The following is a 13,739-nucleotide window of genomic DNA, read 5'->3' on the forward strand; positions in this document are numbered from 1 at the left end:
TCCGCGAGGCTCTGCCCGGGCCGGAGGGCTGACTGCCCCTCCGCGCGCCCGCTCTCGCGTCCCTCGCTGCGCCCCCGCGCAGGAGCTGCGGGGTGAAAAGCGAAGTCCTGGTCCCACGTGCGCAGGGACCCGGCAGAGGCTGCGGGGTCAGGGCTGCTCCAGAAATCGCGGCAGAGTCCAAGCCTTGTCGGCCGGGCTCTGGCAGATGCGCTGCCGCTTCCAAGGTCCTTTCCGTTCTCGCTGCACCTCGACCCCGCCGCCCGCGGGCCCTCGCGGGTCGCCAGAGCCCCTGCCCCGCCCGCTCCCGCGCGGCTTCCGGGGCGCCCGGCCGGTCGGAGAGAGGAGAAAGAGGGGCAGATGCGCTCCCCACAGCTGCTGAAACCCAGAAGCTTTCGCTGTTCAAAGCGTTTACTGGACAACGGACACGAAACTGTCTCTACTCCAATCTAAACATCTGGAAAGGAAAAAAAGAATAGTTGCCTGCTGAATCCTTTCTGGTCTATTTTATTAATATTTTAGTTGAACTTTAATTTTTAAAGATTTTTAGCTCAAACTCTACTACAGGAGTGCTAAATACAACTATTTCAATAAAAGATACTTTTCAATGAGTTTTTTTTGATAGTGACATTTTAATTCTTACCTTTAAGACTGCGAAAGGATTAACTAGTGTTATATAAAATGTTCAGAGCTTCTTATTACGATCAGTGGTTGTTATTAATAGTGTTTTTTCTAAAAAGAAGTCTACTCTTTAATGTAAAAGTAAACTAACATTTCTCTATAAATTAGCTTGATCTTGCATAATTTTAATTTACGTACTGATAAATATGATTTATGCAAACAAAAATCATACCAAAAATTCAGCCTGTGAAGTTTTAAATTTAAAAGGAAAAGTAATCTAGTTTCATTTAGGTGTTTTACTACTACTTACTGTACCCATGTAAAAGATGTAAAATTCAACACATAGTATTGAGCTATTATTATTAAACACTAAGCTAGGTTTTGAACTTTTTAAATTTTATTTTAAATTTTTAAAAGATGGTTTTAAGATATAAAGACAATGTATGAAAAACAAACTCTTTAAGTGGAATACTGAAAATGAATATTGCTTTTTAAAAGACGAGAACAATAAAAGATCTTCCTGTATATGTACTCATCAAAACATTCGGCTATTGAAAAATTGCTTGCCTTGAAAGAGTTTTGCTCTGAACGTACACAGAAAGTGGCATGGTTGTCTAATTTAGCAATTTATGTGTTATTCTAGGCACCAAGGAGACAGCGTTTATTTATGCTGTGATGGCTGCAGGCCTGGTACACTCGGTGACCAGGTCGTGCAGTGCAGGCAACATGACAGAATGCTCCTGTGACACCACCTTGCAGAATGGCGGCTCCACAAGTGAAGGCTGGCACTGGGGGGGCTGCTCCGATGATGTCCAGTATGGCATGTGGTTCAGCAGAAAGTTCCTGGATTTGCCCATCAAAAACACCACAGAAAAAGATAGCAAAGTACTGTTAGCGGTGAACCTACATAATAATGAAGCTGGAAGGCAGGTATGTATTAGACCAAATAAAAATCCAGTGCCTTAGGTAAATAATGCTAAGGCTACACCTCTGGATAAATCCATACACATTATTTAAAAGTAAATGCTGGCAGCATAGGTATTCTTTCCTGTGTACTGACCTCATTGGCTTAAAGTTCTACATCTAATGTGAGTTGAATCGTGTAATAGAACCTATAATGGTTGTGTGTTTTATATATCTAAAACATTAATTATAAAATAAGATACGTCTAAGTGCCTGTCATAATATTGGTTCCACTCCTTTAGCTGGTTAGGGGCAAGCCAAAATAGAATTTAGCATATCTGCCTTTTTAGTGAGACTGAATCAACTGTGATTTCCCCAAATTTGAATTTTGATTACACTGTCAAAATCCAGTTTTTAGTGGTTAACTGTTCCTAAACATGATGTCCGTTTTGTCCTTATTCTCTTTAGTAAATACTCAGAGAAAACACAACCACTAGGTAATATTTTTTTGTAAAGCAAAGTATTTTTAAAGGGAAATAGTTGTAAAGCAGTGCAGGTTTATTTAAAAATTTTTGTAGAATACTCATACATGTAAAGAAACTATAATTATAGTAAATGTATGGATGGATATTTTAAAATATAGCTATCTTAAAAAAATTGAGGGCAAATCTGAAGAAATGTCACTCAGTTAATGTCTTTTATGAATTCTTACTTTCTGTTTTCCTAAAATGGAGTATATGTGTAGCTTAACTTTTATATATTTATATTACTGAATAATAATAAAGTTTGAATTCTGCAATACAGTTGAGTTAGTTGACAATTTATATGGACATTCCTTAAAAATTATAACTTATTTAATGGCTACATATTTTCTATGCCATCATAAACCTTTTAGGACAGGAGTATTAGCACATACTGTATATTATTGTAAATGTCTGATAACCTTTTATAAGGTCCCAGAGTGGTCATCGCAGTCTGCCACATTTCCCTGAAGTAAATTAAAACAAGTTGCAGTATCTCTTAGGACTACTTAGAATATACGTTGCATTTGTTTTACATTTGTGGCAAATGAATAAATGGGACCCATTTAGAAGAGTTGTGAGTTCCAGCCAATTTTCTTTACTTCACTCCACTCACTTAAAATACAAAACAGAAAACTCAGAAAAAGTATCACTGTAGCTTTTCAAAATCAAATTTAAATTTCCAATGTAATTGGAATGTTCAATTGGAAATGCAAGCAGGAAAATCAGTAAATAGATATAAAAACTTTCTGTATTTTTTGTTTAGAAATTTTAAAAGACATTTGATCTAAGTCTTGCCTAACACTGAAATTATGCATGTCTCTTTGCCTTAAAATTTTATATTGCAAACGAATGAGCTACTGTGTCAGTTTAAATATTATCTAGTAAAGGAATATTTATAATTCCTAAAGTATTAATCTAAAAATTTAAACGTAATTAACATGCTTTTTTTAAACTAGTAAAAAACTAGAAAAAAATCAAGATATATCAAATTAATATATTTTACAAAAAGATGATTAAATGTTTATTATCAAGATAAACCTTTAGCTATCTTGGAAATAATTTTGTAGTGATGAAAAAAATTATAATCAGTAAATCAATACTCAGAAGCTCATGCTATAATTAGTATTCTTATAGAGAGCTGTCTCTAAACTTATGAAAAAAACTAAAGCACTGTAAAATCTGTCTTTGTTAGTAACATTAAGCACCTGTTAGGTGCTTGTTTCATCTTGTGTGCGTTTTCAAAGTAGCTGGCACTATTTGCCTCTGTAACTGTTAATGTTGATCTTGAAATATTGTTTATATTCTGATTTTATTAAAAACATACAACTATTCAACATCAATTTTAATCCACTCTTTCTTAGCAGAAACACTTCCTCATATTAAGTAAAATTTTACTGTTACTCAGCCTGAGCAGAAATAATTCAACCTTTACATACATGCACACATTTTGTGTAAACTTCAAGCTTTTCCTATTGAATTTTTTTTTTCTTATATTGTTCTAGGTGAAATCTTAAAATACTTTAAAATATTTACCTAGTTATTTGGAGAGAACTGTTTTGGGGTTTTGTTGTTCCTTTCTCATGAAATATTATAACTCAAAACATTCTTTGTATTTTTCTTTCCGTTGGTGGTAAAGCAAACAAACCCAAACTAAACCCAAAAGCAGATTTCTAGGTTATTATCTAACATGAAAGTACAAGCAACTCAATTTTTAATATTTGCCTATTAGAATTGTAATCTTTTATGCAGATTTGTGTGAGTAAAGTTCAAGGTCTGCATTCAATTGAGTTGCTTTTTCTAGTTTCAAAATCCGAAACTCAAAATGTAGGAACGTGTTCAGAGAATTGTGGGTACTGGCGCTTAGTAGTGCTGTGAGCAGGATAGATGATTTTCTAACCACTGACCTTAAATACTCTGATTCCCACTTGGTTTCTGACACTATTCCTAAAGTTATGACTCCAAGAATAATGTAGCTAGATGGTGATTGGCTAAGAGAATGATGTGCTGTCTTCCAGGGGCAGAACTTCTGGGAATAATGTGACTTGGAATATTTATGGATATTTCTTTTGGTGTGCTTAAAATATTTCCATGTCCACCTCATAAACTTTTAAGTTTCCCTACCCCATAATTTGTTTTATGATGAGTAACTCAACAAAGTGGGAATGGCCAGCCCCCAAATTCATTGACCTGTTTCAAGAATATTTATAAGTGCTTGAACAACACATAAGTGTTTTTGCTCTTTAGCAGGTTCAAATGTGCAGTATTTTTGGGCAGAAAGGGACAAAATGGGTCAGAGAAATAGGAATGCTACGTACATCCGACCTTGTACTGCAGTTTACATCCGACCTTGTACTGCAGTTTTCATACAATCTCGAACAGTTCATCGGATTGTTAACAAAATGAAATGTTAGTCACAAAATGTTCTGCAATGTTTTTTTGGCCATTCCTGTAAAGTCAGGATAAAGCAATACGCTGGGAAACAACCTCCTCCTGTTGCGTTACCTTTGAGTTAAGATTACAGTGTCCATCAGTCCTTAAACTGCTTTATTAGAAATTTATCAAACCAAATGTATGTGGGGATTCCAGTAGATTAAAATGACACCCTCTTTCCTAATTGCTCTCCTATAGTTTAAAAATGTTCCACCAAAATGTGCACATCTGTTTGCAATAGTTAACAAAACATTCCTCTGTTAATATGGTTATAAACCTTAACAACTCAACTAGAGTAGAGAAAGGAATTTTCTCATAACCACATGCAACTCTTTCGCCTGCTGTATCTCTTACTTTTTGTTACTAGAAAATGACAGAACTACCACTGCAGCTCAAAACAACTATTTAACATTAATTAAAGGTCCTAGCAGAAAAGATACAGGAGATATTTCTTGGTGGGTTTTTTGTGAGCATTCCTGTGATTTCCTGGAATATACTTACATTTTCCACTTTCATTTCATTCTATTCTACTAAAATATCTTGTTGCATATGAAGACCTTATATCATATATCACCAACATATGTAAGACAAGTGTTTTAACCACATTGTATATTTCTCTGTAGAACTGGAATCATAGCTAAGTACCTGTTCATTAACAACCTACTCGGTGCAAGGTGCTTCTTCTTAAATCAAGTAAAATAACTTATGAAAATTTTTGTAATAAATTATGAAAATGAGCTCTGAGAAAAACTAAATACTATTTTAAAGATAAAAGAACGAAAACATACTAACAAACACAAACATAATTCTATAAATTCTGTGTGTGTGTATCTGTGTGTGTGTGTGAGAGAGACAGACCTCAAACTGCATTTCATAAAATTCTGAGTGGTCATTATATTGCTTTAATTCAGCCAAGTTCTACCTTTGCAGTGTTAGAGAGGGTATAGTCATTCCAACTGGATGCCAAATTATTGGGATTTTCCTTTAAGTTTGTTTATATATGAAGAGTCTAGGATAGAAAAATAATGCATGGAATATAGATGTTCAAAATAGAGCTTCCTTCAAAATGTACAATAGATGATAGGAAAGGGAAAGAAATTGCTCAAAAGAAGAAACAACTGGGATGAGGGAAAGGAGAAAAAAAAAGAAGGAAGGCAAAATATAAATATATATATGAATAGCTGCGATGACTGTACTGCTGATGTCTGATGGTGTATGGAAATGAAGTTAATGCTCACAATTTTTTATGTTCTGATCAACTTTGCATGCTTGTGTCTGGTAATCTGAGCAACTGATTTGAAGGTAACAACATGCAATGGAATTACAGTGGTGAACTCCTACCAGCTTGTCTAGTGAAACTCTGTATTATCTCTAATGTTTTATCAAATAATTATTTTCTTATTCCCTTTAATGGTTTGAGCAATCTTTTATTCTTATATCTGGTAATCTGAGCAGTGTAGTTGAGGATAGCAAAATGTAATGTAACAACCATTGTTGATTTGTATTATTTTGTCATTAGCCCCTGCATCACTTTGAATGTTCTTGCTCTGATTTGTTTATGTTCTTGATACCGGTATGCTGCTACTGTTCTATTTCCTTTGTTTGTTTGTTTCTCATTTATTACTCTCTTTAAAATTAAAAAAAAAAATTGAGTTTCTTTTCCTAAACCTATTATCAAGGCCACATATAATTTGAAAGTTAAACATTTTTTAAAATGTCACTGGAATTATATATTCTAGATATTTAAAAGAACTGGTTTTCTAGAGTAGAATATTTTTCCTAAAATTGAGATACAAATTCAGCCAGTGATGAACTTGAATTTGAACATGTGAAGCAATCTATCACTTTTGTGGACTAATATTGTTGTGGACAAGGCAAAGATGGCAAAACTGGAGGAGAGCTTTCATGGCTCAAACGCTCCCTGTGCCATTCTCCCTCCCACAGTGACTCTTGTTTACAAAGGTGATTTTAATACTTTCTTCAGATCAGGTTACCAAGAGGGGATGAGTTAAAACTGCTGTAGTGAGTGGGACCCATTACTCAATCAGTATTTGATGAGCACCTACTCTGTCCTTGAGGCCTTGCAAATGGGCAGCCCCTTACATGATGTCTTAAAAGGTTAAGAAAAGAAGTCTGCTCCTCACCCGTGATCCGTAGAAAAATGGGAGCTTTAAATTCCTAAGTAATGACTGTAAGGAACCTTGATCAGGTTTAAACACACAAACACACATTCTCAAATTTTTAGCCTTCTTAGACAATTTATTTTGTTACTACCTAGCATTGACTGAGCTCTCTTGCTCATATACATCAAGTACTTAAAATCTGGACAAAGGTAGGCAGATGACTTAATTTCAACATGTATTTGCCCAGGGCATCTTACAGAATTAATGGCTTTCTGAATATCAGAAACCATAAATTAAATGAAATAAGCCTGTGAGCCATCATTTATGAATTGCTGTTACTCACCGTAGTGTACATTTTACTCTGGGTTAATAACAAATTGATATGCTTATTAGCTTCTCTGTTTTGTGAATTCAAAAAGAGCATATGTGCTGTGGTCTATAAAGAACAGAGTGCAATTATTATTTTATTGTTTTAAACACTAGTAAGAAGTATTAAACCTTGTACAAATCAATACCATATGCTTTCATTTAAGGATGCAAATAAATCTTAATTGTTTGCAATATTCAGGGTCATTAAGATAGCTCAGAAAATTTTGTTGATTTGTTAGGAAATGTAATTCCATAAACGTGTCACTGTTGGATTTGGTACAAAATAGCAAAGTATAGACACTTGCCATTTTATAGTTTTGATAAGAATTTTAAGTAGAATTTAAACTGTGAGGTTTTCCTTTTTTGGTGAGATTATATACATAATTTCCAAGTTACTGCATAGATGGATCTATTTTTCATTTTACCTAGTATGCTGACAGAATATCAACACTACAGCTAGTCCTGATGATTTATTATTCTGTTCGGCCACCGTCTGGGGACTAAAGAAAGCTATGTTGGCTAGCTTGGTATGTAAGAGGTTAGAGCCTGGAAACTTTTGAAATCTATTTCTTTCTCTCCTCATTTTGAGCTGTCTAACTTGATTAGTCAGTGTTTTCCATATGATCCATGATGGGGGAGCCTGTCCTCCCTTCCCCCAGTTCTTGTGAAGGTAACTTTTATTGTGATCAAACCTAAGATCTCTTAATTGCATCATTTCAGTGTCATTACTGGACATCATTAAAATTATCTGAGCAGTTCACTTTAATCAGTTAAGCCAAAATCTCAAGGGTTTCAGCATTGGTTGCTTGTAAAGTTTCAGGGAAGTTTCTATGTACTAGAGCATAAGAGTTATATCAGCTATATCAGAGCTTCTAAAATTTGAATATGGATAAGAATCACCTGGGCAATCTTGTTAAAATGCAGCTTCTGATTCTATAGGTCTGAAGTGGGGCTTGAGTGTATTTCTCAAAAGTCATGCAGGAGCTGTTGATTTTTGAATGATACTTTGAGTAGCAAGGTGTTGAATTGTATCAGAAATCACTGGCAGGCATGAGCATCCTCTTACATCCCAAATAGAGTAGGGTATTGGAAATGAGTAGTTTCCCTCCGGTATCACAGATATTCTCTGGTAAAAATGATACCCTGGTCTACTAATGCTTTCAGTGTAGTTCAGAAAGGTTTGCTGTTCAACGTCAAGACATTTGGACAGAACTAAAGGACAAAACATTTGAACCTTACACAGTCTTATTAAAGATTCTTCATGTGTAAAACCGTCATTTTTGTACAATAGACACAGATAGAGTCACGTGATTAGGCTGGTTGTGCTTCTGTTGTTGAGCGAGACACTAATGGATGGCATTTGAACATAATCACTGTTGGTTTCAGGCTGTCGCCAAGTTGATGTCAGTAGACTGCCGCTGCCATGGAGTTTCTGGCTCCTGTGCTGTGAAAACATGCTGGAAAACCATGTCTTCTTTTGAAAAGATTGGCCATTTGTTAAAAGATAAATATGAAAATAGCATCCAGATATCAGACAAAATAAAGAGAAAGATGCGAAGGAAAGAAAAAGATCAGAGGAAAATACCGATCCGCAAGGATGACCTGCTCTATATTAACAAGTCTCCCAACTACTGTGTGGAGGATAAAAAACTGGGAATCCCGGGGACACAAGGCAGGGAATGCAACCGTACATCAGAAGGTGCGGACGGCTGCAACCTCCTCTGCTGCGGCCGAGGCTACAACACCCATGTGGTCAGGCATGTGGAGAGGTGTGAGTGTAAGTTTATCTGGTGCTGCTATGTCCGCTGCAGGAGGTGTGAAAGCATGACAGACGTTCACACTTGTAAGTAACCACTCCATCCAGCCTGGAGCAATACTCCTCAGCAACATGGTGGGATTACAAACCAAAGGATGCCTCTTACTCCCAAGATTGGGGAAGCTGACTTCTGTATTGGAATTTCCAGATCTTTGGCCTATTTGGAATTTCCTTTGCCTGAGTAACATCTAATCACCATCAATCCTGCAGACTTACTGGGATTTTAAAGTTGAAAAGTTTCTATTCATCTTTGGATGCTTTGGAGGATACAGGTTGACATATAAGGAAGGTAAATCCATTTGCTAAGGAACAGTTGGTGCATACTCAGGATAAGATCCTCAACTATGGACCTCAGTTATGGAGATCAATAATGGTGGGCGAACATTACTCATTTTTAGATGCCTCTTACAGGAGCAAAGAACATAAACATGAATCTCATTTATTCTCAGTATTTTAATTGAAAAAATTTCACAACGGGTTTGTGCATGGGCAGATGTTGAAAAGTTAATTGAAGTGGTGAGTGCCTGCCCTTTCATGCACACCAAAAGAACGATTGAAAAGAACCTTTCTAATTGATACAATATCCCTAAAACGTAGCAGTAGAGCTGTGTGGTGACAAAAAAGAATCAAAAAGTAGAAACTAAAATGAATTGGATTTTAAGTACCTTCTAACCAGTAGGACTTTCCTAGAAAAACCTCCATAATGTATACAGCAACTTTGGGTACATATTTTTATTTTAGACCAGTGTTCACTGTTAAAAAATTCAGCCCTAAGGTATGAGGGGAGGGAGACCCTGAAAACGTGGGAAACGTGAGGTAAAAATATAAAGGCCTCTCATACATTGTAAAGAAAACATCCTTTAAATGTGTAAAAACAGTATTTTGTATAATATTTTGCTAAAAATATTTATATTTTATAAGTGCAGTATTTAAGTTATATGTCATATATTATAATTTAGGACATTTATTGCCAAAGCCCAAAAGCTAAGGCAATAAGATTAGCCTCTTTTTCTTTTCATGATTAACTCCAACTTCCTTAACAATGAAAAAAAGGTAGGTAATTGAGCAGTTTGCTATATGGATGTGTATTTCTTGCCAAAATGACAGTTTTATATGTTATAGATTAAAATGTGTTGTAAGATACTGAGAAGTGTGTTATTTCGGTAGCCAGATTAATTGAATTCTTTTTTCACATTAGTTTTCTTAACTCATAAGGTTATTATAATAAATTATATAGCAAAAGTCCTAACTGGAAAAAGAATTTAAATCAGATTAGTGATCAATCTGTGGATTTGATATTCTGGATATTTATTATATTGTCTGTAATGCTGCATTTCCATTTGAATGTGGAGTGGTCTTACTTGCTTTAATATTCATGCATGTATGTTCACTATATTTTGCACAGTCCTGGTTAAAATTACAGGGCTGTATTTAAGGTTGTATTTTAATGTAAATGCCTGTGTTTTATGGATTATTAAATATTTCAGTATTATATAGAAAAATCAATTTTTATGTTCAACATGGACAAAGAAAGGATATTCTTTTTCTTAATAAGATGAATATTTCCCCACCCCAAAGGTCTTAGTCTATTTTCTTTTAGTTTTATTTACCAATTTATGAAAAAAGAAACCAAAATTGACAATGTCTCATTTCTAATATTAAAATCAAGACTGAACATTTAACTGTGATCCTTAAAATTAAAGTTAGTTACTACTTACTAAATGAGAGACTTAGAAAAGGCTGGGGAACAAATATAGTAGTACTTATTTAAAGTGTTATTACACTCTTTAGTATATGCTGAATAAAGTAACATGAAAAAACTTATTCTCTTGCCCTTTTTGCAAAGGTGATAATTGTATCTTTATGGAAAATAAGCACACTTTTTAAAAGAGGAAAATTGTAATGACCATTAGTGACTAAAAACCTCTTCATAATTATCTGTACTGACTGTGAGAAGCAGGCAGCCTCTATTTTATAAATATCTGATTACTATGCAGCTATTTCTTTTCCATGTTAACTCGTGCTCTTTTTATATGCTGATCAAGAGGTCCTCCTACCGTAACTGTCCAGCTGTGTCTTTGGTTCCTTTCTTTCTCCTTCTTGGCATCACTATAGAAGTCAACCTTGAGTTTCTTCCCTATCTTACTAATGACCTGGCATGGGCCCAGTCCCTTCACTCCCATCATCACAGGGTAACACCATGGCCCTCCTAAAGACACAATTCTTGGGCCAAAGTTTCTGTCTACTCTATGCTATTTGCCAGAATTAGGGTTTTTATCCTGCAAGTAACAGAAAACCCAATCCAGATTTGTTTAAATTTCAAAGAAATATACTCCATAACTGAAAATTTTTGAATTTTCCTTAGTTCCTTAGTCCCAAAGTGTCTCCACTTTAGACTGACTTTTGGCATCAGCCTGGCCTTCGCCTTAGGCTCCACAACATGCTGTACCCCATCTACCACCCTCCTGCCACCCCCCACTCATCCCTAGTGACTCCAGGTTCTCTGCTTTTCCTAACAACGTGACTGCCACAATTCCAGACTTCACATTCTATCACTCATTCTAAAGAAATACAGGTTTCATTCAATGAAAGACAGAGGCTCATTTCTGGTGGCCTATCTAGAAAAGAAGGAACATTTTCTTTCCCAGAAAGCCCAGCAGAGGTCCTCTGAGTATCATTGGGTCTGACTGGTTAAATGTGCTCATTGTTGACCCAATCAAAATGACTTACTCAGGGTGGGCAGCAAGTACACTGATCTGTCTTCTGGAAATTCTAGCCCCTGGAACTCTACTAGGTTTACATCAACTAAAACTACACAGCTTGACAATAAGGAAGGGGAGAATCTGTGAAGGAAACCTAGACTGCCAGGTTACCAGTATAGTGTAACTGAATGCTGGGCATCAAGATGTTACATGTTCCAGTTCTAGTGATTTATAGGGGTCAGTTTCTGGCATAAAATAGAAGTAACAACCAGTCAAGGCAAGCCTAAAGCAGTGTGAATTATCAGGTGTGTATGAAGTGCCTTGATTTATTTAAATGTGCTTTATCATACTAAAAAAAGGAGGGGAAATGACTCCAGTGTGTTGTTTTTCAACTTTTTATTTGGAAATGCCTATTAGAGGCAATGATAAGATGCAATGACTCACTGTTATGGCTTATATTTAGATGACCCCCGCAAAGCCTCATGAGGTCATAGGTGGGGCTTTTTCAGAGATGGCTGATCTAGAGTGTGTGACTCTAGAATTGATTCAATTCAGTGAACTGATTCAATGCAGTGCAATGCTAGGATCAAGGGCAATAGGATTAAGGATATGAGTGATACCTGCCCTAAGTAGCCTGGATAACATATAAGGGAGAGAAAGACCTGTGGTTCTCTCTTGTTGCTTTACTACCTTCTCCCTGCCATGAACTGTTTCTCCTCTGGAATGCCTCTTTGCCATGCCACCCTGCTTTGGAGCCAGCTGATTAGACTGAACCCTCTACAAAGTGTGAGCTAAATAAACCTTTCCCCCCTTTAACTTTGGGTGTTGGGTATTTTATCCCAGCAATAAGAAAAGTAACTAAGACAGAAATTGGTACCAGAGAAGTGAGTCATTGCTTGACTGTACCTGACCATGGAGCCTTTGAAGTTGGCTTGTGGAAAGGGGAAGAGTTAGGAAAAGTTTGGAGATGCCAGCCGAAAAAGTAGAGCTGGTATGCATAAAACTGTCAGAGCTCAGAAGAAAGAAGGCTGAGAGAAATTTTGCTAGTAAAGACCAGGCTCGGGAGGTTTCTGCTGGGAAGGACTGTATTGGCTGCTGGACTCCAGACGATGTATCCTATGCCTTGGCAGAAAGTTTGTCTGCATTTTGCTCCTGTCCAAAGATTTTGAATGAGACAAAGAGTAAGGAGGGAGGACTAATTAATCTGGCAGAAGAAACTTCAAGGCAGTCTAATGTTGAGGCAGTGGCATGGCTACTGTTGGAGGCTTTTAGTCAGATTTATGTTGAGAACCAAGAGCAAAGAGCCCAGCAGAATGATTCAAAATGCTGAGTTTGGCCAGAAAGGAAGCTCCAGTAAAATTGTGACCTGCAAAGACGGAACAGAAGAGAAATCGTTCGTGAAAAGGCAAGCAAGAAAAGCCAAGAATTTCAGAAGAAGATAACAGAAAAGATGACCTCAAGGGTACCATAAGAAGCAGCAGGACCCCACCCTTTGCAGCCTCAAAATTGCAAAAGGGCAAGACTTTGCTTTGAGAACAAAGCCCCAGAGCACCATGTTCCAGAATGGCAGCAGCCTGGGGAAGTTTTTCCTTGGTATTTGGTTCATAGACGCTGGACTCCTACAGCCATGAGAGAAGGAAACCTGGCTACTGTTCAAGTGGGCCACAGACCTTGGTGTCATCCACACAGTGTTGGTTTTAGGTGCATACAGAATTTAAGCGTTGTGCAGTCAGGAAGGCTTCCACCCAGATTTTAGAAGGCCTGGGAGGCCAGGTACTGTACCCCTGGGAGGGTAGTGTGTGAAGCTGTATGAAGTCAAAGGTGCCATGGAAACCCAGAAGTTTGGAGAAGCCAGGAGTGTGGATTTTCCAAGGAAAATTGCAAGGAGGGAGCAGAGTGGGCCCAAGAGAGAAGCCATAGGAGCTACAACCATCATTAGTGCCACAGGGGTGGAGCCATCCAAGCACTTTGGAGTTCGCAACTTGCCACAGATTGTCAGGATGCTAGGAGTGGAACTGTGGGATTTAATGTTTGCCCTGCTGGATTTTGGTCTTGCTTTGTTTCTATTCTTTGCTGTCCCTATTTGTAATTTTTGGAATAGAAATGTCTATCTTGTGCCACTGAACGTTGGAAATGTTTAACTTTCATTTGTACAGGGGCTTGCAGCTAAGAATTTGCTTTAAATCTCAGAGGAGACTTTCCAGCTGGACTTCTCAGCAATGCTGAAAACTTAAAATTTTGGCAACTCTTGGAG

At 36.9% G+C, this 13,739-nt stretch overlaps 1 protein-coding gene across 1 annotated transcript in view; it reads left to right on the plus strand.

Annotated features, from left to right (window-relative positions):
- Wnt16 (wingless-type MMTV integration site family, member 16) overlaps positions 1-10,607 on the plus strand; it is an 11,949-nt gene extending 1,342 nt beyond the window's left edge. The window contains exons 3-4 of the mRNA XM_005402314.2: positions 1,262-1,548; positions 8,354-10,607. Coding sequence (XP_005402371.1) covers positions 1,262-1,548; positions 8,354-8,818 — 752 coding nt within the window. The 3' untranslated portion in view covers positions 8,819-10,607. The remainder of the gene's footprint in view (positions 1-1,261; positions 1,549-8,353) is intronic.
- Positions 10,608-13,739: the final 3,132 nt, after the last annotated feature.

The sequence above is a fragment of the Chinchilla lanigera genome, unplaced genomic scaffold (genome assembly GCF_000276665.1).
Source record: "Chinchilla lanigera isolate Chin_1 unplaced genomic scaffold, ChiLan1.0 scaffold00078, whole genome shotgun sequence".
Lineage (NCBI taxonomy): Eukaryota > Metazoa > Chordata > Mammalia > Rodentia > Chinchillidae > Chinchilla > Chinchilla lanigera.